Source organism: Lepisma saccharinum, chromosome 6, assembly GCF_977018435.1.
Source record: "Lepisma saccharinum chromosome 6, izLepSacc3.1, whole genome shotgun sequence".
Classification (NCBI taxonomy): Eukaryota; Metazoa; Arthropoda; class Insecta; order Zygentoma; family Lepismatidae; genus Lepisma; species Lepisma saccharinum.
In genome coordinates, this window is record NC_139234.1 from 90,759,989 (window position 1) to 90,787,858 (window position 27,870).

Consider the following 27,870-nt stretch of genomic DNA (forward strand, 5'->3'; position numbering starts at 1 on the left):
AAGGTTCAACATTAATTAATTCGCAGTAGTCTACAATATTTGCAGTCTCATGTCAATGGAAAATACATTGTCCATAGGAAGCGTGTATGCTTGCATAAGGTAATTTTTAAGTTGTTTTTTTCAACAAAAATTAACTTTTTTTTTTCAAAACCCAAACAGTGCTAATTACTTTAAGGAAAGTTCAAAGTTCGTGTGACAATGATTGCCAAAATTCTACGGTAATTAGTCTTCTTGCTAGGAGAATTTGAAAATAAAAATCATAAAACAAGCAAATTACTATTGCTGTAAAACAGTATGAAATCATGCATTTTGTTAGTTAAAATAGTGTGTAATTTGGAATTTACTACAAAATTTCTAAGATATGCCAATAATTAGGGAGACAAATTTATGGTAAATAAAAACTGAGGAGAGCAGTAAATAAAATGTTAGATCAGCGGTATATACCAGCGGTGGAAAAAAAATTGGCACACACTTTTTCATTATGGGAGGAAACAACAACATACAAAAGAGCTATAAATTGATAAACTACTTTATTTTTATATACTGTACACATACTATACTACATACTATACAGAAGTACAAAATTAATTCATGACTGAACACAAATGACACCATTGTTTCCCTTGATGTGCAGAAACAGACTAATCTTATCGCTGCTACAGCTAGCAAGATCAATGACACTGGAAGTTGAGTAGACATTCGGGGGAACAAATTAATGCAGCTTGACAGGGAGCGAAGTTTTCGAACTGAGATTATGTGCATGGGAAATCCTAATTTCTTCCTGATGTGATCAAAGATAAAACGTTCTTCAGCTGCAAGTGGTAGGAAACTTTAGGCAAATGTTTTGTTACAAATCGACAGTTTGCACGCACAACCTCGATTGCCGGTTTTTGCATATTTTCTACTTAATATGATGATATTTCACGGTTATTTCGCAAAAAGCGTTCATTTAGTGGAAAAGCACACATTTCGCATTACTTCGTGAATAAAACTCATGCATATTTCATCATTGGTTGTGTAGTTACGTGCAGAATGTTCAAAATTGCATCTTTGTTTCACATTTCGCAATTTCGCGCATCGCGAAAATTCAATGTCCCTACCAATAATATAAGAAATCTGGGGAAACATACAATAAGAAAATATACTGTAGAAACATTTACTTCCAATTTCCGTATTTTTAAGGTGAATGCAAAATAAACTATAGTAACAGGAAAGCATTGTGTAATCTTGAGAATTGAAAAGTAACATAATTCACTCACGGAAACTGAATAGTAGTTAAGGAAATATACTGAAATACATATAAACTTAAAACAATGGTTATTATGCAACAATTCAGACGTAGTCCTAGCAGTTTTCAAGAACTTTGGACAGGATGCCTCTTTCCCGGAAGAACTGTTCTTTTCTGTGGTCGAAATTCACATTAGCGTAAAATGTCTATTGTGCATTAGGGTGAACTTTTATCTTTCGCTCACACACACATAAATTTACATTATCTACTTACCTTCACTTTGTATGCCTTGTTCTTCATGCTAGCTTGAACTTCGCCTTCCATATGTAAGAATTCAGCATCGTAAGATAACGATGTAACATGTTTGGATTCAACTGCATTTTCCGCAATGGAATTTAATTGCCATCGCTTAACACCTTCTTAGCACCGCAAACACAAACAACTCTTTGCAATACTGTCTTACTATCACGGCATCCCTCTTTGATTTTGCCTAGCAACTAAATGTTTAGAAACAAAATGGATGCTTAGCAACGGATGTGACGTCATGACTTAACTCGCCCATTGAACCAAGAAGTGATTGCCAACCTTATTTGAAATATGCCATGGCGGTTACAAGCTGTAATTGATGGCAGGGGAGGTAACATCCGCTACTAGACAGCTTATATACCCCACCACTACCAGTTAACAATATTAAAAATAATATTGCTAAGATTCTTTTTTGTAATTTTTTTTTGGTAGTTTTCTGTAACTTTCGTTTAGGTTCTAATTTAACTTATTAACAATAAATTTCAATTTGCTTTCTGTTCAATATATTCAGGTTTTCTTATTTCCAATAATTTCTGCAACATTTAGTTAGCCTTCGAATCAGCATTTATGCGTTATCACAAAAAATGCAAGTGTCTGGTTTTTTTTCGTCCAGCAGTGTAGATTAACAGATTTCATGCATGTCTGCTGTAATCTATTATGCCTTGGAAGAGGTTGCATCTTGGGATTCATGTACAGACTCGCCCGACCCTGTGGCCGAGCGGTTAGCACATCGCGCTGCGACGCCAAGGGTCCCGGGTTCGAATCCTGGTCGGGCTTGGTTGTTTGTGAATGTCCATTCATCAATTTCATCCTTTCATCACTCATCCTCATCTTCGCAAATTAGCCAAGAGGCACAAAACGCGAAGTAAAATAAACTAAATCAATCAATCAATCAATCAATCATGTACAGACTCAACCAGCTCCTTACCTCTCCAAACCACATAAATTCATTGCTTCGTATGACAAGGAATCAACTGAAGTGGGAAAAAACTAAGATGTTTAAAGGCTAAAAAAATTATCTTGATTTTATAATGAAACATTGCTTCAGAAATGTAATTTATTAATAGGGAACGGATTTTAAGGTGCAGCACTTTTCCAAAAATATAGATGTTTTTATACCGATCATTTGAGATATGTATTTTAGGACATGAAATCAAGTAAAATGAACACACTTTGTTTCACCTTTTTGCAGCTTTTTGTGAGACCAACACGTTTATCCCCTTTTAAGCCCCTCTTGATGCTTCAGCACCTTTTTCCTTCCTTTTCTTTCATGTTTTTTATTTAAAGAAATGGGTAGAAAAATAAATGATTCTTACTCTTCTTGAGCAGCTACATAAAACCCTAGTCTCATTTTGTAGAGCAGAACGAAAGCTATAAAATGGTATAATATAAATTATACCATGTTTACCATAAATTATATTATTTACTAGTGTTGAATAAATAATGTTAATGTAACTGGTTTAGATCTGAATAAAGACATTTTATCAGCACTTTTCTTGCACCTTTCTGAAAACATTTTCAGAACCTTTTTCCCCATTCCCGACCATAATGTTGCACCTTAAAGCATAGGCATGCACACGGAAGGGGGGCAATTGTCCCCCTATAATCACAGACGTTTGCAGATTTTTTTCCATGAAGGGACAAGCAAGGTACTTTTTTTTTAATAGTGTTGCCCCCTCAAAAAATACCACTTGAATTTGAAATTATCGGATTCCTCTGTCCCCATTACATAATAATTAATGTAAATTACTATGACTGAAATCAAATTATACGTGTGAAATATATACTTTATATACTTTTAGGTTGACATTCTTTTTCAAAGAGAGAGGTGTGGCCATCCTTGCCCCTATATTATTACACTTTCACCTAGAAATGTAGGATAGAGGAATCTTATCGCTGTTATCAAATGATATTATGCTCTTAAAGGAAATAAAGTATTTTGAAACCAATGAAACTTCAAAGCAACTACGAGAAAGGAGGTGCAGTGGTGCAATCACAAGGGGGCCGGGGGACATTGCCTTATCCCAACATTGGACGGAAATCAATTCTTGGGTGGCAAACATTGAAGTTAAAGAAAGGAAGAGTAGCAGGAGAAAAGGATACTCAAGATGGAATTAGTTTTCATGCCTTTCTTGCATTATTTCTTCCAGACAGCAAGGAGCACCTCCAGTGGGGCACAGAGGGGCATTTGCACCCTCGAATTCCAATTTTATACAAATAAAAATGCATTTCATAAAATTTTCTTGGTCGCTACCAGAGAGAGAAGTAAGAACAACTAAGTGCTTCAGACTGTTGCTGCTATAACAGTTTGGTTTGGAGGAAAAGGAGCGTGCACATTTCAGAGACAATTTATATCATTTTTGCTGCTGGTTTGTTATGGAGCAGATGAATTGATTATGCAATGTATTTAAATAATATGTTACCTATACACACACACACATATATAACAGATGGCGCAAAAGTCATCATCCTATTTGAACTGACATTTATTTTGACATCTTATCAGTAGTGTTTTGTCAGTTAAATAGAAGATACTCATGAAATTTATTGTCTGCAAAAATGAATAAGTATACCCCACACACAGCTCGCAAAACATTAGCTCTTTGTGTGAAAATTTTCCGGGCAGAGTTATATCCCGTTTTGGTGATTTTCCATGGCCGGCTTGGTCCCCCGATTTGACCGCTCCAGATTTTTTTCCTTTGTGGATATTTGAAGTCATTGGATTATGTGAATAAGCCAAAGATGTTACAGCAACTGAAGGACAATATTCAGCATGAAATTGTAAACATTTCCCCGCAAATTCTTTCCAAGACCACCAACGCAATAAAAAGAGCCCAAATTTACATCAATTCAAATGGTGGTCATTTATTGGATGTTATCTTTAAAAATGGAGGACATAAAACTTACAAGTATCAATAAAGTTTAACACAAAAAAATCCTACTTTGTTCAATTTAAAACCCAAGCTATAGGCTAAGAAATCAGGTGATGACTTTTGCTCCACCTTATATATACCCATCAATTCAATAAAACTGTCAGTCAATTAAAATTAGATTTTTCTTTCCCGACTGAGCTTCCATCAAGCTTTTCGCTGCCCCTAATCATTGGGTCTGCACCAGCTTATGCCTAAAAATCCATTCTCTACTTATTAAAGTACCATGAATGTTATTTGCTACATTGAGTGGGAAATGTAAATGCATATTAACATTGCAAGTAAAAACAAAAGGATACAGTGATATTTGTAAGATTAAAGGAAATAGCTTTTATTGTGGAATATGGAATGAATATCTGAAGAAATGAAAAAAGAATGTGAGAATTGCATATCAGAATTTAGAAAGAAAAACATAAAAGGTTTTAATAAAAATTCATTTAGAACAATATAGTCTGTCAAGAAACATACAGAATAAAAAATAGCAGATAAGGGCACAATGAGATTTTACCCTATACCCACATCTTCAAAAAACTGTGCAACAAAACTTCCTAATCCATTACCCTAACTTTCACTCTTGCACTGCATATTCTCAATGCTCTAGACCCCATGGGGGTGTTCCCTGCAACTGCACGCATGCCCTAATTGCAATGAATTGTCGTGATTTCTGAGTGGCTCATTTTTAACAGTCTTGCACTGTATAATGAGAACAGTTTCAGTCGGATCTTGGCAGTTAGTCAATTTCAGATGAGAGCAGTGTTAAAAACTGAAAAAAAATCACTTAAGTCATTTTAATTATTAATGAATTACGTAACTACTGTACAAATAACACATATGTTGTCTGTATTTTCTGAATTCACTGAATGTTGAAAATGAATGGTTCATACTGAACAAAGGATTTTTCCTTCACATTACTTTTTAATACATGAAAAAATGTAGTCTAGATAGCATGGAAAAAAATGGCAATAGGAAGTGTTGAAAATTATCTATCCTATGTGTGTGCTTTTTGTGAGTTTTTTTTTCAGTAGTATTGACATATAAGAGGTTCAGAGGATAAGCAGCATAACTGAATTCAAGACAATTTTGAGAAAAAGGCACATTTAAGTAACTTAGTACTACATTTAACTATTGTAGCTCAAACATAGTGGTGCCTCTATGAGCAAGAATTTGAAACTTAGGAGATACTTACATCTTAGAGTTAAATGTCATGACATAATTAGATTTCCTACTACTATTAATTAAAATATTTTAACATTCAATAATAAATAATAATAATATTAGTTGTACTTATACCAATACTGATGTAATGGCATCAGAAATTTTTGGTTGATATATAAGCGCAGATACTGACACATGCTAAATAATATAATACATACAGTTTGAACTTACTTGTGAGGATGGTATGTTGATTAAATCTTCAGCCCAACTGTCTACATGTGACATCAGCCTGCCAGTAATCTCTTCCTAAAAAAAAAAGAACAGATAAATCTTTGCTGCAGTGTTGTCCAGAGTTTTTTTATTTGCATTTTTTTTACAAATATTTGCATGTCCTTTCTAATTCTCTACATTAATTCTGAAACAAAGATACATGCTGAATTGATGAACTAGATGAAGTGACAAGCACAGTTAAGTATCCATGACTCACCAAAGATATAAACCTGGGGTCCCTTGTACATGCAAGCAAGCTATACTAACCACTTTGCCATACAAGCTGGTTCCATCATTTCCATAATGCTTAGAAGATTATACAGTGCATATATATTGGGTTGATGCATATGATTGTAGCGTTTGGGTATGGTAGGGCAACACTACAATGTTAAGTGTTTGTTTATTGTTTAATGTTCACCAATTTAAGTGGTATTGTTGTGTTTGTGAATAAGCATTGAATTTTACAGATTTTAAGAAAGACGGTATTTTTTATAGGCTAAAGAACGATAAGTGTCCAGTGGGGAAAAAAAAAACATTTCCGACAGATTCTTCTTTCTGAGTTTAACATAGGGGCAAAGGCAGCAGAGGCAGCTCGAAACATTTGTCCCTTGTATGGGGAGAATGCCAACAGGGAAAGCAGGGGCAAGAAATTGGTTTTGTTATTACAAAGAGGGGGTATTTTTGACTTAAGCGTTTCTTCATGCTCAGGAAGACCATCGAGCTTTAATGAAGACAGTTTTAAAGCTTTAATCCACAAAGATTCACACTCGACTTGAGAATTAGCAAATATGATGCACTGTGACCATTCAACCACCATGAGACATTTTCATTATATGTGTAAGGTTCAGGATACTGCATGCTTTAAATGAAAACAACCAAATCAGTGAGTAGGCTAGGAAGACAGCATCAAGTGTTGCAGCACGATAATGCACACCCACACTCCACTAACATGCTGCTATCCAGGAGCTTGGTTGGGTAGTTATTGGCAGTTAATTCCTCTGTACTCAAAATTATACATGAATGGCTTATTGCAGACAGGGACCTGAGTCACATTTTTGAGGTATCGGAGTTAATGGTATTTTTTATTTTCCTAGTTACAGACACATCTTTTAGTGCAGAAAGGACGTCAGTCACACGAGGCTATAGCCAAGAAAATGCACAGTGAAAAGTGTACTTTAATGCAGAAAGGTACCTGAGTCACTGACTCGGGTCCTTTTCTGCAATAAACTTAGCTACTCTGTAGCAACGGACACTGGTCCCTTTCCACAGAGAAAGAGAAATAACTGTGTGGAAAATAAAATTGGCAACTCTGAAACAAGTGACGAGCTATTTCCGTAAGAATGGTGCGTCTGTAGCCGTGGTCTGTAGAGGGTGATATGTGTTAGTGCAGAGCGGTGGCAACTGTTGTGAGATGTTATGTTGCTTGTATTACAAATATGCAGGACGAGAGTAGTGTTAGCGACGTGAGCGTTGACAGTCCAAGAAAACGTAGGAAAGGAATTCGACATCTGGAAAAAAAAAGTGCCCAAAAAAATGTTATGAGCAATTCAACGAAGACTAACAACGTGCAATTTTTGACATATTGTATAGAATGCAAAGTAAAGATGAACAGGATATACATTTGCAGAGAATGATCCATGTTGAAAATGTTAAGACACATCGTCCACGCAAAGAAGATGCTGCGTTACACGAAAAGTCGTTAAAGTACCACGTACTACTGGCAAGTAGCAAAATACAAGTTTGTCGTGAGGTGTTTTGCAGACTTTATGATGTGTCAAGAGAAAAGAATAAGGCGTTTGCAGAAGTTACTGTTAGAGGGCAAAATACCTCATGATATGCGCGGACAGAGCAAAAGTGGGAATATGATTAAGGCTGAAGATATACAGGCAGTGCATGGACATATCGCGTCTTTTCCAACTAAACGTGGAGATTATGCAGACATCAAATACCTACATGAAAACCTGTCAATTCAAGAGATCTATGAACTGTATAAAGAAAAATACCCTACGTCCAGAATAAAATACAGTTTCTACTACAAGTATTTTAAGGAAAATTTTGAGTTTCGTTTCGTGAGGTCACAGGTAGACACGTGTGGTGTCTGAAGAACAGACTAACAAAATGAAGAGGATATTTCTCGTCTTATTTCTCACAGTTTCCACATTTATTGCAGAAAGGTACCGGAGTCACAACTTTTTCATCTCCACTCTCTCTAGCAGCATACTACAGGCGGGTGCATTGAGAGTTGCAAAATTAACTATTCATTATGCTGAATATTTGAGCCAACAACGGTACATTTCTTTCTTACACTATCAATATTATATGATTTTTCTTGTTTTTCTCGGAATTGTGCAAAAGTGACTCAGGTCCCTTTCTGCAATAAGCCATTCACATGTAATTTTATGTAATTTTATTTTATTTTTATTTTATACTATACTGTTTATACTTTTAATATGCTTAAGTATGTGTTAATTCCTTTGTACTCAAAATTACACATGCAATTGACCTATCTCATATCATAGTGCTATTTGTACTCATATGATCAAGTGGATGGAAATAAATCTTATCTTATCTTATCTTATCTTCCCCAAACTTGCACCCTCGGATTGCTACCTTTTCAGCTCCCAATCCATCAATCTTCAATGAAACTTCTTTGGTGACGAAAATGCTCTTTAAACTTGGTTTCGGAATGCTTTTAACCCCGAATCAGCTGATTTCTTCAGGCGTTGAATTAAAAAACTGACCCAGCATTGGTAGACAATCATAGGCAATGAAGGAAAATGTATTGGTGATTAATTTATGTATTTTGTTCATCTCAAATTAGTATCAAGTAAAAATATTTCTGCCATGTTAAAGAAAATGCTATAAACTTACACATCAACCCAATATATATATATATATATCTGTCTGTGAGTGTGTGTGTGTGTGTAGGGACAAACACTTATCTGGCAAGTAAATATTAATGCAAGGTACGTACATTTTTCATCATTACGTTGAGCAGAAAAACATCTCTACGTTAATTCATATTGACTGTAGTGAAAAATTAGATTACCCAATTAGTATATCATGACTAGAGCCCGGACCTCTAGGTGCTCTACCTACAAAAAAATAATGTTTGGCTCTTCCATAATAATGGGGTTTTGCATCTTATATATTGCCATATAGACCCATTCCGCAGTTCACTGTTCCCATAATTTGCACCTAAGCAGTGAGTGAATTAAAGTAGAAATGTATGACTATATGTGACGTTCTGTGAATTGAGGGATTTTTTTTAAGGAATGGGAAATTTTCTCCTTGTTAGAGGGAAGATCTGTGAATAGGAAAATTCCTCTTAACCAATAAATGAATAAGCTTCGAAATCACCAACATAGAAGGGTACAACATAAATCAGTAGAACTCATTCCCTTTTTATTCAGAAACCAGTGACAGGAATGAGTGAAGAAAAGACTCAAGGATTCTCTACTGGTGAGTGAATATGTAATCAAAGTATAAGTATAACTTCATTTCTCACAATACTTTCTTTGTAATTTTTTGGATGAAATTTTATGTGATGCACATAAATGTATTTAAGGTGTCTTGAATTTTTTTTGCACTTAAACATGCACCTACTTTGTTCTTTGCTGCACCTCTTTTTGCACCTAAATGGTCAAAAGGTTGCACCTAAGGATCGAGGCTCTTATCATGACACAGTGTTATTAACAGAAAACAGAGATAGCTCCTAGTAAATACTGGATATAATGTGTGGTGTAGGATGTTTCATAGGTAAAATATAATGTATACTGATTTTGTAAATGAGTACTGTATTCAATGTGCAAAATTCAACATCTCTTGCCTTAGCTGCTAATGTGGAACCATTATCACTAACATTCAGAGAACCATCTCTTGCTATACTTAGTTAAATAAAAATCATAAATGTGAGAAAAACCATGATGTTTTTTCCTACAAATCATGTGAAATATTTTTACAACACATTAATGAACAAATTAATAGGGAAATGGCAGAAATTCTGAACTAGAAATGCACGGATTTTTTAAAATAAATTTATGTATGCATAGATTATGTGAGAAGCAGAGTTATATTATATATAACATATTTAAATTACTTGATTAAATGTAAAATATCTCTGCTGTTGGCAAAATATCAGAATCTTCACAAAAAACTGGACCACCATAGACTTCTCTCTTGTTATCTACTACATCAATGGTGTTACCATATGACACAAATTTAAAATGTGTATCAGCCTCCTGAAGTGTCAACACCTGACTGCTCAGTGGCAAAACATGTGACCTTATACTGTTTGGATTCTGTGTGTTGACATGAGGATACTTTCGTGTTTGCCACTGCCTTTGCAAAATTGGCTTGTCAAATGCCACAGACAGATGCGATATTTTGTAAGAAATCTTCTAATTTGAAGCCTTCTGGATAGGAGCTATTTTATATTAATGATAAATGATTTTAATCAACAACACCCCCAACAAGATCAAATGTTAATTAAAATCATTTGCAATGGCACATGAACATCTCTCCTCAGACAGCAGTATGATCTCAATGAATTCCTCATTCATTAGGAGCATTCTAGCACTGTTTTCTCATACCTGGAAAATGAGATATTTGTTAAAATCGTGCAGTCATAACTTTTTACTGGTTAAGATATGTAAAAAAAAACGTTCACCATTGCATTTCTCTTGAAATTCTAGCTGAAATTTGCTGAAATTTCAACATGCTGATTTATATGTTGTGCTTCCCCAAGTAACCAAATGTGGTTGGCCCAACATTGGGCCCACCATACTGAAAATGGTTGGCCAAATGTAAGAATATACCATTGGGCAATGGTAATTTTGGTCATGCTTCCAATGTTGGGCAAACATGTGGTTTTACATTGGCCCAACATACTGAAAACTTGTGTATAGTTAGGTTTGTTTGATAGGTTTATATATATATATACAAGAAAGATTTCGAAATTGTTTGAAAAATGCGAAGACATTGCCAGGAGCTGACATTAATTCAGACCACATCTTGCTAATAGGAGAAATAAATCTTACATTGAAGAAGATAACCCAAAACCAGGTGAGCAAGAAACCCCACTTAGAGAAGCTAAGGGAAGAAGACGAAAGACAAAAATTTGCAGAACATTTCCAAGGAAACTATAATAAGTTTAAAGCTAGTTGTAACAATAAGGATGAGATGTGGGATGGAATAAAAAGCTGCTTACAGAAGGCAGTGGATGAGACAATAGGCTACAGGGAAAGGAAAAGTGCAAAGAAACCATGGATTACTGAAAGTATGCTGGAAAAAATGGAGGAACGGAGAAAATGGAAGAATGTAAATACAGAAGAGGGAAGACATAATTACAAGATACTGAATAACCAGCTAAGAAGAGAAACTGACAGGGCAAAAGAACAATGGATGAAACAAAAATGTGAAGAAATTGAAGAACTGGAAAAAAGAGGAAGGTATGACTTGATGTATCGTGAAGTAAACTGCTTGGGCTTCCAAAAGAAGAAATGGAAAACAATGTGGATGATAGAAGACGAGGAAGGATGTGAAATCACAGACAAAAAAGGAATATCGAATGTGTGGGGAAAGTACGTTGAAGAGCTCTACCAGAAAGAGAATCGCCCAGACAGTCTGAATGTAGAAAATGAAGACGACGTGCCTGACAATGAGAAAGGATACTATATCCTGAATGAAGAATTTGAGCAAGCACTCAAAGAAATGAGGAATGGGAAAGCAACGGGCACTGATGAAATTCCTGTTGAACTTATCAAATGCCTGGGAGATGGAAAAAGAGAAATACTGCACTTATGCAATGAAATATATGAGAAAGGGGATTGGCCACAAGATTTCACGGAGACTGTTTTGGTACCTCTGCAGAAGAAAAGCAATGCCAGAAAATGTTCTGAGTACAGGACAATCAGTTTGATATCTCACTCGGCAAAAATTCTTCTAAGAATTCTGAACAGACGCCTATACTCGAAGGTCAGTGGCGAGTTAGAGGAAGAACAGTTTGGTTTCAGGAAAGGAAGAGGTACAAGGGATGCAATTGGTTTACTGAGGACCATTGGGGAAAGATATTTAGAGAAAGGAAAGGAGGTGTTTGTAGTATTTGTAGACCTGGAGAAAGCCTTTGATAGAGTGAATTGGGTTAAACTTTTAGAAATTCTGAAGAAAATTGGTGTAGATTGGAAAGAGAGAAGACTTCTAAGCAACTTATACATGAATCAACGAGTTAAAGTGAGAACAGGAGACGAAATGACAGAAGGCTGTGAAATTGGAAGAGGAGTACGACAAGGATGCTGCCTATCGCCTACTTTGTTTAATATTTATTTAGAAGATATAGTGAAAACTTGTTTCCAGGGCACAGGAGGTGTCAAATTAGGAGGAAGAAGAATAAACTGCACAAGATTTGCTGATGACATGGCATTATTCGCTGAGGATGAAATAACCATAAATAGTATGTTAGAAGAGTTAAACAGCAGCTGTGAGCAGTATGGGATGAAGATTAATGTAAAGAAGACAAAGGCAATGGTTATAGGACGGAAACCAAGGAATATTAATGTGAGAGCAAACAGTAAAAGAATCCAGCAAGTGGATAGCTTCAAGTACCTCGGATGTACTATAAGCAGTGACATGAGCTGCAACCAAGAAGTGAAAATGAGAATCGCAATAGCAAAAGAAGCTTTCAATAGAAGAAAAAATGTTTTTTGTGGACCCATGGACATAGGTCTAAGGAAGAGATTAGTGAAATGTTTTGTGTGGAGTGTAGCACTATATGGTGCAGAAACCTGGACGTTGAGAAGAAATGAAGAGAAACGACTCGAAGCTTTTGAAATGTGGACATGGCGAAAAATGGAGCGTGTAAAATGGACGGACAAGGTAAGAAACGAAGCCGTACTGAAAAGAGTTGGTGAAAAAAGATCTATACTGGAGACCATCAAGAAGAGGAAAAGAAACTGGTTAGGACACTGTCTAAGAAGAAACTGCCTGCTAAGAGATGCCTTGGAGGGAATGGTTGAAGGAAGATAATTCCGTGGAAGAAAGAGATATCAGCTTATGGATGATATTAAATTAACTGGGTCGTATGCTATTACGAAGTGTAAGGCAGAGAACAGGTAAAGCTGGAGATTGCAGTGAAAAACCTGCCAATTAGGCAGAAAACAATGAATGAATGAATGAATATATATATATATATATATATATATATATATATATATATATACACACATAATTTATTGTGAGGCCAAATATAAACTTCAGTACACAATAGTTTTGTAAAATAAGAAAATACTTTCTCATTCATATGGTATCCTTGTTTTCAAAGTACCTTCAAGTGGTAAACTAAGTCTATTTAGTTTTGCACCTTTCATGGAATTTAGTCTGCACATAACATTGTTTAACCACCTTTACAAGAATACCTGTAAGAATGTTCCTGTTCTGCTACAGCTAATCAGACAAGTAATAAGCACAGAGATACTGGGTGGTCCAAAAGTCCCGGAACTGTCACATATCGTGAGAAATACACATCAAATCGGAAAACAAAAAAATACGTGTTTAATAAGTGAAAGAAAGAAAGCTATTCAATGATATCACACTTAATTGCAATTTAAAATCACCATATCTCCGTTCCTAATTGAGCTAGGAGGATGGCTGATAGCTCGTTGGACTCGGAATGAAGTCCTCTTTCCGATTCTTCAATAAAAAAGGGGGTTTCCATTAAAATTTCAGTTGCCCCCACCCCACCCCCAGGGGGCAGGGGTGGGGAATCAAGTGTGATGTCATTGAATAGCTTTCTTTCACTTATTAAACACATATTTTTTTCGTTTTTCTGATTCGATGTGTATTTCTCACGATATGTGACCGTTATGGGACTTTTGGACCACCTAGTATATTTCATCCATGGTGGTTGACAAAGGACTCATGAGTGACTACAAGTTAACGACAGTTTCTACTTTCATTAACAAAATATTATATTTCCAGTATGTGCTGTGACTGAAATATTTTAAAAGGAACACAATTACATATCATGTATTATACATTCTAGAATTCACAGCATACTCTTGAAAGATTTCTTAACAGGAGAAAGTAGTTTTTTAAACTGATTTTGACTCACTTTCCATGGTTCAGCAAGCATTGGCAACAACCATTGGCCCAAGACTAACTTGAATTTGCCAACCAATGTAAACCCAAACTTTTTTCTGTAAAAAAAATGCAGTTGGTCCAACCGTTGTAATTACTTGGATTATTTTCCTGTAGTTTACTACAAGCATAAGAAAACAGTTTTTCGTTTTGACATTTCAGGAGAACACACGCTCCCTTTTTCAGACATTTATTTTCATTTTGACTAAAGATACAGTTATAACAATGGTTAGCAATTTTTTAAACAAAAAGAATCTGTTATATAATGGATGTTGTCAATGTTACATTGTTGTAATATAGCAACTTAACTGTGAAAAGAAGCAGTCAGTTTTATTTTTATTTCAGATACAAAAATGTTAATCACATTATTATTTTTTAAAAATTATGAATCCCAAATATCATCAGGTAATTCAAATTCATCATTGTTTTCACAAAGTCTCTTGATGTTTTCTGTTACATTAAATATTAAAGATGGTGGCTTACTCCATTTGTGAAAAAGAAAACTCCATACTGGATCTATGTTACTATTTTCATTATTTAATTTATTCCAGTGTTTTTCTGCAATGAACGAAGCTTCCCAGACATTCAACTCTATGTTTCACGTCAATCTTTTTAAAATCCTTCTCTTTTTAATCAAATGTTTTCATATGCTTGTAATAACCATAAACTACAGGAAAATAATTCTACAATGCAAGCAATGCGTACATACAAGAAAAACTATTAGTAATTACTTGGGCCTGATCTTGGAATTTGTAAGAACTACCTACTCCCATGTTTACAGAAAACATAGAGCATTGTTCTTCAATAAATGGTTATTCTCATGATTTTTTTTTCAAAATGGAACTATTTATTACTCCATCATTATTTTGTATAAAACTGTATACTTCAAATTTTGCACTTACAGTAGGTGTTGAAGCTCTCCGCCAGTCATCTACAATATTATCTGGCTCTGATAAGGTTCTATCTGCCTCACTCACCTAAAAGAAAATACAATAATTTTTAACTTGCATAGTATATGAAACTGGTTACAGGTAGGCATCAGAACATAAAACTTCCATCCTACCAATAAACCCATAAATGTTTAAAATATTATGTGGTTAAACAAATAAATGCCAGTTAAATTTTAATACATTAGTTATCCTGAATAACCAACAAGATAATGATGTATGCAATATAATAAATGCATGGCAATTTTTAGATGCCACATAAGTTGAAAATTGTAGATAGGGAAACCTCTTCAGATGAAATGTGCAGCTTCAAATAATGGAAACACAAATAACAGTCAGCCTAAGGTGTCAGTTTAACCAAGTTGTGAGAAGACATCTAATGGCATACATATACTCAGAAAAATACTTCGCATTAGACCTCCCTGATGGCACAGTGGTAGCGCCATCACCTTGTAATCAATGGGTCCTGGGTTTGATACCTGGTGGAGGCAAATAGTGGTTCGGATTCCACTTTAAACTATACGTCCAATTCTGATTTGCCTTTCTGTGCATAAAGTAGATTAAAACAACAATTCAATCAATCCATCAATCAACAATTGCATTGTACCACAAAAGTTGGCCAGGAGGGATCCAGAAGGAAAGGGAGATGAAATGGGTCTCACTTCTGAAACACTTTTTTGATCAAGCCCTGAAAAATTGCACTGTTTTTAAGCTAATAGCTCAAAACCAAACATGCATAAGCTAACAAAACTAATTCACACTTATGAAAAGACAAAAGCCAGGATTTAATGAAAAAAGGTGTTTGAGAAGTGTGCAATGAGTGAGCCACAGATGAAACCAAACAGTTGACAGACACAACCATTCTGGTGCAGGCTGAAGCAGGCCAACAGCTGAAAACACATGGAAGTTGAGACAAAAGAGAAACAAGTTGGATTGGAAATTGAGGACGTTGGCCTCAAAGATGGGGACTGAATATTGAAACACTGACAGAAAAGACTGAAAAGAAATGGAAAGGAGCAGAAGAAAATTGTTCTTATTATGCTAAATTTATATTAAGCATAATGTATATTCTTCACCATTTTCCAATCTTTGGCTATGTTAGAATAAAAGAAGAAGCAAAATCCATGTACACTTTGTGAATACATTTTGAACTCTGTAGTTTCATTCTTCAAAAGAAAAATTGATCATATCCATTTGATTTTGCTTTTATGATATTCATATTCATATTCATATTCATATTCTTTATTTCCGTTGACCTATGTCCATAGGTATGGAAATCGTCACATAACAATACATACAGTAATAAAATATTAATACAATTTTAGACAAGGATTACAGTAATGATTTTAAGAACTACTACATGAAGGAAATCCAAATACACTAATAAAAATATTAATACAATTATAGACAAGAATTACAGCAATGATTTGAAGAACTTCTGCATAAGGAAATCTAAATAGAGGAAGAATACACTATTGGAGTAAAATTACATACAATATTTAAGGCGAGCACAATAATAAGCAAGGAATTTTTTTTTTTTTTAGTGTAAAAATAAGATGTAAAAGTGACTATGTAACTTATACAACATGGAAGAATGCAATATCTATACAGAACCGATTAATGATTATTTTGGCACAATAATAGCATATAGTGAATACTTCATACGTGATAATATAAATAGTATAATTCCATTTTCTGTACAACCGAACCCTCTTTGTTGACAATTTATGTAATTTAATATTTACAAATTTAGAAATTCATTTATTGAATAAAAACAATGTCGTAATAAGAATTTTGTTAATTCCCTCTTAAATTGGGTAGTTGATTCCATTGTTTTCATGTGATCAGGTAATTTATTATACAGGTGGATACCTACGAATTTAGGACCTTTTTCAAGGAGAGTGGTATTATGAGTTTGTATAACCAGATTGTGATTTTTTCTTGTGTTGTATTGATGTACTTCCTTGATACGTTTGGAGAAACTAGACATATCTTGTTTTACATAGCACAGTAAATGTAATATATATAGGCAAGGTAATGGTAGAATGCCAAGATCCCTGAACATTTTCCTACATGGTTCATTTATTTTCTTTCCTGCCATAATTCGTACTACTCTCTTCTGCAAAATAAAAATTCTTGCACTGTTTCTAGCATTCCCCCAAAATACAATTCCGTATGTTAGTTGTGACTGGAAAAGACTGAAATATGTTATTCTTATTGTCTCCCTGCTTATTATGTTTCTTAAGGTTCGTATACCATATATTGTTTTGCTTAATTTCCCTGCTAGGTGCTCTATATGTATGTCCCAGTTCAGATTTTCCTGTATCCAAATACCCAGGAATTTTATGGAATTTGTATATTTGACGTGTTCATTTTCTATTTTTATTACTGGTTCTTCATTGTTCTTATTTCTTGAATGATGGAATTTTATTGCTAAAGTTTTGTTTTTATTTATCCTCAACTTATTTGTGGGGAACCATTTGCAGAGTTCGTTTGAGGTGTTTTTTATATTTGAATTTAGATTTTGTTCATTTTTGCCATTAGATAATGAACTACATTTCTACCATGTCAAAACTCATCAGTGCACTAATATATATCACTATCTGAAAATGTTGTTATCTGTATTCCATCGCAACTTAGATCTCTGTGTAAGTTTATAAGTTGCAGTAAGTTACAATATGTAATCCTTTGTGTACTATAAGCTATATCCTGAATCTAGTTAGATTAATAAAAAAGCTTTTTTGATTAATAAAAAATTCTGTGCTACTACCAGGTGTTTGTTAAATACTTGAGGGGTTACAAAAATGTATTGCCAGTAAAGTATTGAACTTACATTAATGAAACCATTCGAGAACAAACGAGGAACTCAAACAGTTCTCTTTTGACACCTACAAATGTTCAATGTGTGCACCACGGGTATCACAACATCCATCGAGATGATAGTCTACTTTTTGCCACACTCACATCAACATGTGCCTGTCAATAGTGTATATTGCTGCAATGTTACGCTCCCTTAGGGCTGGGATATCACATGGCATCCACCAGATGAATACCCTGTCTTTGATAAAAACCCACAAAACGAAGTCACACGGTGTAAAGTCCAGTGATTTTGGGGACCAAAACATTGCACAAAACACTGAGTGATGTGGCTGATTTGAAGGTCACCTAGTGGCAGGGACGTGAACTCTCAGCTTAACAAGACATACAGGCACAAACTGTTTGCGTTCCTCGATCGTTCTCGACTGGTTTCATTAATGTAAGTTCTTTAGTTTACTTGCAATAAATTTTTGTAATCCCTCAATTATTTATAAAACACCTGGTATATGTTCATGCACACAAATTGTACTTACTCGTGGGGATGAGATCCTGTGCACATCCTCAGTCAAGCTGTCTATATGTGACGTCAGCCTTCCTGTAGTGCTTTCCTGTAGAATAACAGGACCAAATTTCAGAAAATAATTGAAACTGGTTTCAAATTTGTAATTATTAGTATGTATTTGTCAACACAGGGATTTCATAGTAAGGTATATGACCATCTTGACTGTTTTACCAATGGTCATGGGTGGTGCCAGGAGGGCACAAAGGGTTGCTTGCACATGCCTTATTGCCAGGTCTGCAACCCATTCAGCACCAGTTATCTCAATAATATTGAATAAAACATGGTATCAAGTACATTATCTTGCAAAATGTAATGCAGTGATCTGCTCCTCTATTTTCAGTGGTGATAAACATGTCCAAACTGTAATGGACTCCTGATTAGCCTCTGTTTTATAAAACAATTGGTCTTTAACTTTAATCATTCAAAAGCAATTCATTTTGAAGAAGTTGCTTGCAATTTGATTCTTTCTTTTATTATTTTATTCTTATATTATACTACTTTCTGTTATTACATGGCTTTAATATATTGGTTGTTCACTCTGAGCATATAAATCAATGTATATTAGCATTAAACTTTTCATGTGTGTAGGACAAAAACAATGTTGAAAGCATGTATTATACATGTAGGTATTAACCCTACTGAACACAAAAACTAATTACTTCCTCCTCCACTACCACCACCGCCCCCACCACCACCACCACTACTACTACTGCTACTACTACTACTACTACTACTACTACTACTACTACTACTACTACTTATTATTATTATTATTATTATTATTATTATTATTATAACAACCTGAATTGTTCTGTCACATATAAAGAAGAGTGCTTTTTCCATCACATACACCTCCCAATCCTCATCCTAAGCTCCATACCCCTTGATTCCTGACACCGCCCATGCCAGTAATGCATCATTTTACAATCTGAAGGTATATTTATTTTTTAGGTATCTTGTCCCAAAGGATGGAGGAGATTTTATAACTCACATGACCTCTATTCATCTGGACATGCAAGTACCAGGTGGTTATAATTAAAGTGACGGTGATCAGAGTGGTACAGCACGGGCTGTAATGAGAGTAGCAGTCTGAAACTTCGCAGATATGCTAATGAAGCAATGCGCTTGCGAATTATTCAACAAAAAAAATAGTTCCAATTCTCGCCACCAGGGTGAAAAATGGCGCTGTAAGCAGTCAAAACGTGGAATTTTCCGTAACTCTGACGTCAAAGCCGGTGACATTGCCTAACCATTGTGTGAGCTCCCTGGTTGTTGTTGGTGACGCTTGTTGCTTTTTCCTTTAGTAATGTTCATGTAATTCAAATAGTGAAATTGTAGCGATATTTTATTACAAACAGTATTGTTTTCTGTGATTTATAGTGTTTTTCCTGTAACTATACCAAGTTTTGACTGCTTACAGCGCCATTTTTTACCCTGGAGGCGAGAATTGGAAGTATTTTTTTTTGTTGCATAATTCGCAAGCGCATTGCTTCATTAGCATATCTGCGAAGTTTCAGACTGCTACTCTCATTACAGCCTGTGCTGTACCACTCTGAACACCGTCACTTTAATTATAACCACCTGGTATTAGTGACATATTTAAAAAAAAAATATGTGGGACATTTGCCTGTAGATTGTATTGTTAGTAAGCATGGGCACATTACTGTGCTCTCATGCACCTGAGAATGTATAACTATGTTATAAAATTGTCAATTAATTAGGTATAAATGTGAAAATGTTAATGTAATGCTTGTCTGTTGGCAAGGTTTGAGACCGTTGTTGGGCACCAGATATGAAAGATAATGTCATATCGCACGTTTAAGATTCTACATTTGTACAGTTGCAGAAAAATTTCAAGTAATCTGTGCACGTCCATTAGTTCTACTTACACATAATTAAAAATTTCAGGAGGAACGGAATGTAACAGGTGTAAAATATACTTCTACTCGCCTTAATTTTAGTAAGTGACGCTAGATGGTGCCATGTGGGAATTTCGATTAAACAGTAAATTCTTGAATCTTTTCTCGCTTAAAAGTTACGATAATAATAAAGTTACAGTCCTTTTAATCTTAACGTCTTTGGTATGAGTTTTGATCATTTATATTAGTGGTTAACTTGTCTGTAAAAAATTGCCACCAAAAGTTTGCTATTGCCTTATGCACAGGGACATTTTGATGTCGCAGTGAGTGCAAGCATGGGCAAATTGCATTGATGGTGTTTAAAATTAGATTTTACAGTGTGTTACACACGAATCCTTTGCATAAACAAAGCAAAAAGGTTTAATTAACTGTTCATTACAAAAGAATCCTTAATATATATATTTGAGTGCTAATGCGCAATGGTATAACAATGAAAATGGTTTGTTTAACTAGGAAATTCATGCTGTGCACAAAAAGAGAAGAGGTGAGGAAGGGAGAGTGTGCAAGATGGCGGTCGAGTAGTGCTGCGTAGCGAGGATATGGGTGGAAGAAGAATGCTTGGATGTTGGCATTCTCACGTCTGCTTGGCAACAAAGGAAATGTGATATACCTTTATGAACGAATGAGGAACGTTCGCAGTAAGTGGAATTCGGTTACTTGTGGTCTCGATGTTGGAATCATGAAGGGAAATAACTACGCACATGTGTGGTGACTTGTCATTCCCGGAACTTCAAAGTTTAGCTGTTGTTTTCAATATATATGTGCATGAGCTCATTCTGTCGACCGTTTATAGCATGCTTTCCTATGAATCGTGTGATCCAAGATAATTTTGGATAGTTCATTGTGATTCTCATGGTGCGTTGCATATGGAGGAAGATGCCATCAATATATGAATTGGAGTTGTAGCATAAAACAAGCTAACGTCTTGCTTAAAACTTTGTAGAGAGTTGAACTTGAATTATGAATGTGCATATGCGTCACACACTTGTTAGTCATCATTAATTTGAGAATAATTGCAGCTTAATCTTTCATGCTGATACATGACCATATATGGACCATATATATACGCATGTCTCACCTAGACAAAGAAAGGATATCATGTGATTTTCTGCGCAATTGATGACTTTTAAGATATAAGGATATTCTCACACTCAAAGAGTGATATAGGTTCTATTAATAGTTAATGATAAAGCTTGGCATTTGTAACAATGTCGATCATATTGTACGCTCATGTTTATTTGCTATGCTGATCTCTCAAGGTCAAGAGAATCAGCTGTTCAGGTGCTAATAAGCCGCATTGTGCTTCAACAAGTAATAAATAAACTAGAACATGTTGTAGGGCAAATATGTAAAGATCTTATTCAATAAACATATTCATTGAAATGTGAGTTCTGTTTCAGCCATATATACAAACAAGATATAAATTACAGCTATTGAGATATAATGAGCTATTAACTATGTATATTTATTTCAGAAGGATATCTTTATGTTGTGCTATTTTGTAATGGACTGGATTCTGATTGACGTGTTCGAGCCACATATTTGGGTGACGTCGAAACAAGGCAATTTTGCATAGTATATTCAGGTGATAGTATTGGCAAGTTTATCGGTTTGAGCAGGACCGACCTGCTTGGTATAGTACACATATTGCAAACTAATTTAAAAGCCGGTTGGTTTAATTTGACTAATTTTGGCATTGCTATTCCTTTCCAGCTCAACTTAACTCACTTGCGCTTTGAGGCGTTTTGGGTATGACACAGGTGACCTAATTTGCATGAGTAAAAAGTTAATAGGGAGGATTTTAGTTGACTCTAAATATGGATACATGGATGAGATAGTGAGTGGATTGTTCATATCTCAGATAGGTTGCTGTAATCATAGGAGCTAATTCAGTTTGTCGAGTTCACCTATCTTGGTATGTCATACATGTTAGGTGACAGACTTTCAATCTTGCCACCAAAGTTCCCATGGTGTTCTTTGTTTATTGATTTCACCTAATCGTCACTCATCCTCATCATTGCAATTATTCAAAACTGGCAGAAAAGCAACATTAAATAACAAAAATACATTTAGAACTGTAAAAACATTAACAAATTAAATGTTTACAATAGTATACTGTGTACAATATATTATTTGTGATTTAATTGTACTTTCATTTTTCTACACTTTTTCCTAGAATATTCGCCATTTGGAACCTGTTGAATACATAGAAAAAAATATGTTTGCGTCATTGTCTTATGTGTTGAAAGTCTTCCTAGAAAATACATGCTCTTTACGAATTTCACTGCCAACTTATATTTCATCTGTTTGTTGTATTACATTTATTTTAAGTTGCTTTCCTACCTCTTTGGTAAATTTTAATAGTAAATATTTGAGAGAAAAAAACACAAAGACATGTGCTAAGATTAGCATTCAAGTCAAGGCTTGTTCTGCTGACCTTCATGGTGAAGTAGTTAGCACAGCATGACAGGGGTTCCAGGTTCGAATGTCGGCCTGAGCATGGGTGTCATATCATCACTCATCCTCATCTTCATGATTAACCAAAAGTGACAGAAAAAGCAAAGTTTAATAAACCAAATTCAGGCTTGTTCTTTACTATCCTTATTATTTTCATTGTACATTAAGTTGACATGTGTACTTTAAATTCCAAGTGGTACACTAGCTTCTTGAAGTATTTTTACCCTTTTTATTGTATCCATAGAAGTAGGAAAGGCACCAATGATATTAATCACATTTTATGTTTGTTAAAATAAATAATTTAAAATACTAGTCCATTAAATGAATATTGTACCACTTACTTCTTCAGACAACTCATCATTATCATCAAGTATGGATGAAATACCTAATGCTTCAGGTTCTCTCTGTAATCCAACAAAGAAAATACATGACAATAGAATACAAAGTGAAAGCTTGATTTTACAATTTGTGAGGGAACCAAGATGAAGAAAACGTAACAACATGAAAAATTTGTAACTTTTTCTCTATTAGATCTATGAAAATTGAATGTGTAATGAGCAAAAATGGACAATATGGCATCATAAATTCAGAAATGGTCTGTATTAATATATCATCATACCTAGATATCTCAATCAAAATTTTCAGGTGAAGGACCCTTCTCTACTAATGGAAAGAAATAACAATATCTCAAGTAAACAAAAGTGTTTTGTCCAACTTTCGGCCAACCATACTGAAAATGGTTGGCCCACGGTTGGCCATACATAAAAACATACCATTATGCAATGGTAATTTTGGCTATGGTTCCAACATTGGGCCAATGCATGGTTTTTACGTTGGACCAACATGTGGTTTTTACATTGGGCCAACATGTGTTTCTTACATTGGGCTAATGTGCTATTTTTACATTCTGCGAATGTGTGGTTTTTACATTGGACCAATGTATGGATTTACGTTGGGTCAATGTACTGAAAACTAAAGAATGGATAGGTTTGTGTTCTGATATATACATAATTTATTGCGAAGCCAAATGTAAACAATAGTGCAAGTTATTTAGGAAAATACAAATAATACACAGCACTTTCTCAGTCACATGGTATCATTGTTTTGAAGACAGCAAACCTTTCTAGAGCTTCCTTAGTCTTATACCATTCATGGAATTTAGTCTGCACATAACATTGTTTAACCACCTTCACAATAATACCTGTAAGAATGTTCTTGTTCTACTACAGCTGAAGAGACAAACATCTTTCATCAACTGCGGCTGACAAAGGACTGGTGAGTGACTGCAAGTTAAAAATAGCTTCTACTTTCCTTAAAAATAGATTATATTTCCAGTATGTGCTCTGACTGAAATACTTGTAAAGAAACACTGTGACGTGTAACTTATTTTACACTCTAGAATTTACATCATACTCCTGAAAGTTGTCATAGCATGAAAAAGTTTTTCAAAACTGATTTTGACTCACTTTTCTATGGTTGGGCAAACATTGGCAACCACCGCTGGCACAACGTAAGACCAACGTCAATTTGCCAACCAACGTAAAGCCAACCTTTCCCACTTAAAAACTGGCATTGGCCCAACAGGTTTGGTTACTTGTGATGTATGTCATATGGTGTCATTTAAAGAGACAAACATATTTTGTAAATTAATTGCATGATCTCCAACCAGACATTCTCCTAAATTTTAAACTAATGAATTAAAAAAAAAATCTCTGTGTGTGATATGATATACACTCCTCAAAACAATTAGGGGATTGTGGAAAAAATCCCAAGGTTGATATATTGTCAATGACATTATGAATGACATAGGACATGATATCACTCTATGATGTGAAGCAGCAAGATTGGTGCTTGTTGACATGTGACTAAGAAATTTGTGCAATCACAGATGTGAAGGTGGTCTCTATGCTCCTACGCTCATATACCATACCATACAACAAAATACAGCTTATAGAAACTGCATGCTGAATGGAGTTGGGTGCTCTTCCCCAATGAGTCGCAGTTCAGGCTCCAGCCTGACAAATGAAGTGTCCTAATATGGATGGAACATGGAACATGCAATAAAATGCTTTGTGCAAGAAACATCCCAATATGGTGGTGATGGACTGAGGTGTGGGTTATAATCAATGTTGGTGGACGAATGGATCTCCATGTCTCCTGAAATGCCACTTTGACAACCCTCAGATATAGGGACAAGATCCTCAGAACCAGGGTTGGACTGGGACTGCTAAGAGGGCAGTGGCAATGTTCCTCAACAGGGTGCAGATTGCAAGCAGTTGGGGAAGGAAAAAGGTGCAAAATGTGTTATCGGAAGGACAGTGCACCGGGATTTTGCCAGATGACCCAATGGGCCAGTCCAGCCCTGCTCAGACCTCATCATGCCTTACACAGGTGCAATTGGGTGATCGGTTCCTTTTCATGCTGGACTTAAATCCCATTGAGCATGTTTAGGATGCACTTTGCAGATTAATTTCATCTGGGCCAGCATGTTCCTCAATCCCTCATTGATCACCTCGTAGTCCATGCCACGCAAGTGTACAGAAATGTTGACTATTAAAGAAGACCACACACTATACCAGAGACAAGTTACTGTTGTGACCATCTCCATTTCTGAGCTGTTCTATTACTACACACATTGATCTATATTGACCCACATAAAGGAACTCTAAGGCCTTTCTCTTACATATATTAATGCATACTCTACTGTATCTGCTCTCCAAATGTTCCTTTAATTGCATAAACATAAGTTGTACATGATATTCATCTCATTTTTTTCTGGCCTTCTCTTGATCCCCTAATTGTTTTGTGCATTATATTATCCTCTTCTGTCTTACTTGATGGGTCGAGGTTGGACAAAAATTATTAATATGCAGTGGGAATATAATCAAAATTTCCGTCAGCTATTCATTGATTTTAAAAAAGCATATGATTCGGTTAAAGGAGATAACTTATATAATATACTGCTTGAGTTTGGAATACCTAAGAAGCTTGTAAATATGATTAAAGTATGCAACAGTGAAACAGAGAGTAATGTTCATGTGGGTATTAATGTATCTGACAAATTTACAGTTCCTGATGGGTTAAAACAAGGAGATGCATTATCTCCATTGCTCTTTAATTTTGCCTTAGAATATGTTGTTAGGAAGGTAAAAGAAACCAATGAAGGACTAAAATTAAATGGTCTGTCTCCATTGTTAGCACATGCAGCAGATGCTTTAGACTTACTAGGGGATGATGTAAATACAAAGTACAATTAAGTTTAATGCTGAAGTATTTTTTAAAGCAGCAAAAAATATAGGTTTCGAAGTTAACAAAGATAAAACTAAATATATGCTTGCAGTCCAAAACCAAGTTTTAGGTAATAATCAAAATCTAATTGATAAGAACTCCAAATTCAAGTACAACCTTGGTGACAATGAAGTTCGCCCAGAAAGGAATATGTGATTAAATGCACAGAGGCATAGGCGTTGGAATGGGTGACCCGCAGAAGTGACGCATGTGTGTAAGAGGAGGCGTGTGAGCAGGAAAGAATCGTGATCCCAGCATGTTGCACCCAAGGTCACGTAACTAACTAACTAACTAACTCTCTAGCCTTCTTAAACCCGAAGGTTCATGGCTGCAGCAACACAGGCCTTCCATCTTTCCCTATCTTGAGCAAGTTCTATATACTCTTTTCCATCCCTACCGATTTCCCTTAGGTCCATCTCAACGTTGTCCCTCCATCTTCGTCTTGGCCTTCCTACAGGTCTCTTACCATCAGGTTTCCCAACAACAATTCTGTAAACTCCTCTTTCCTCTCCCATTCGTGCCACATGGCCTGCCCACCTAAGTCTTCTTGATTTAGTCATTCTAACAATATCTGGACATGAATACAAATTATGTAGTTCTAAATTATGTAACCTTCTCCATTTGCCTGTCTCCTCATCCCTTTTAGGTCCAAAGATTTTCCTAAGGATCTTATTTTCAAATACTCTCAATTTATGTTCCTCTTTCAATGTAAGGGACCAAGTTTCACATCCATATAATACTACAGGCAAAATTACTGTTTTGCATATTTTAACTTTTAGTTTCTTAGATATTAAACGAGAAGACAAAAGTTTATGAAGAGAGAAGTAACATGCATTTCCTGAATTAAGCCTACTTTTTATTTACTCTTTAATATAATTTTCATTTGTTAATATTACTCCTAAGTATTTGAATTTGGAAACTGGTTCAAACGAGTTGTTATCAATAATTAGATTTTGATTATTACCTAATACTTGGTTTCGGCCTGTAAGCATATATTTAGTTTTCTCTTTGTTAACTTCCAAACCTATCTCTTTAGCAGTTTTGAAAAATATTTTAGCATTATTCTTAATTGTATTCACATTATCCCTCAGTAAGTCTACATCATCTGCATATGCTAACAACTGAGTCACACCATTTAATTTTAGTCCTTCTTTAGATTCTTTTACCTTCCTAACAGCATATTCTAAGGCAAAATTAAAGAGCAATGGAGATAATGCATCTCCTTGTTTTAATCCATCATGAATTGTAAATTTGTCAGACATATTAATACCTACACGAATTTTACTTTCTGTTTCACTGGTGCATATTTTTATCATACTAACAAGCTTCTTAGGTATTCCAAACTCTACTAATATATTATATAATTTATCTCTTTTGACCAAATCATATGCTTTTTTGAAATCAATGAATAGTTGATGGACATTTTGATTATATTCCCACTTTTTTTCAAGTGTCTGTCTGTCAAGGTCACGTAAAGAACGAAAACTGGGAACTATACGCGTGACATTGAACTTCGACCAGGCACCAGACCCTTACGGAAAATTCCAGATAGTGGCGCATTCGACGGAAGCATGACGTCACGGACACGATAAGGGAGTTCGCCGTATATAAGAGCGTGCTGTGCACCGAGGAACCGCAGTGCATCATCACCATGGCCAGGGGCAAACCTATTGACAACACCGTGAGGAGAAGAGTGGTGGCGTTGCAACGGGATGGACTCAGTGAACGTGAAATAGGGCGCCAACTGAACTTACCCAAGTCAACCGTCCACTGCATCATCAAACACCACCAAAATACGGGTACTACAGAGCCAGGTAAGGCCCCCGGTCGAAAACGCCTGCTGAGCATGCATGACCTA

The 27,870-nt window shown here is 35.3% G+C and overlaps 1 protein-coding gene across 7 annotated transcripts in view; it reads right to left on the reverse strand.

The window, feature by feature from the left end:
• Window positions 1–27,870, reverse strand: part of LOC145989491 (uncharacterized) — a 203,645-nt gene that overhangs the window by 71,380 nt on the left and 104,395 nt on the right. For all 7 annotated transcript variants that reach the window (XR_014441859.1, XM_083124844.1, XM_083124846.1 and 4 more), the window contains 4 exons: window positions 23,066–23,128; window positions 18,320–18,394; window positions 14,925–14,999; window positions 5,851–5,925 (listed from right to left, as the gene is read on the reverse strand). Coding sequence is in view for 6 of the 7 variants with exons in the window: in XM_083124844.1 (XP_082980970.1) it covers window positions 5,851–5,925; window positions 14,925–14,999; window positions 18,320–18,394; window positions 23,066–23,128 (288 nt within the window). In the remaining variant the exon portion in view is untranslated. The remainder of the gene's footprint in view (window positions 1–5,850; window positions 5,926–14,924; window positions 15,000–18,319; window positions 18,395–23,065; window positions 23,129–27,870) is intronic.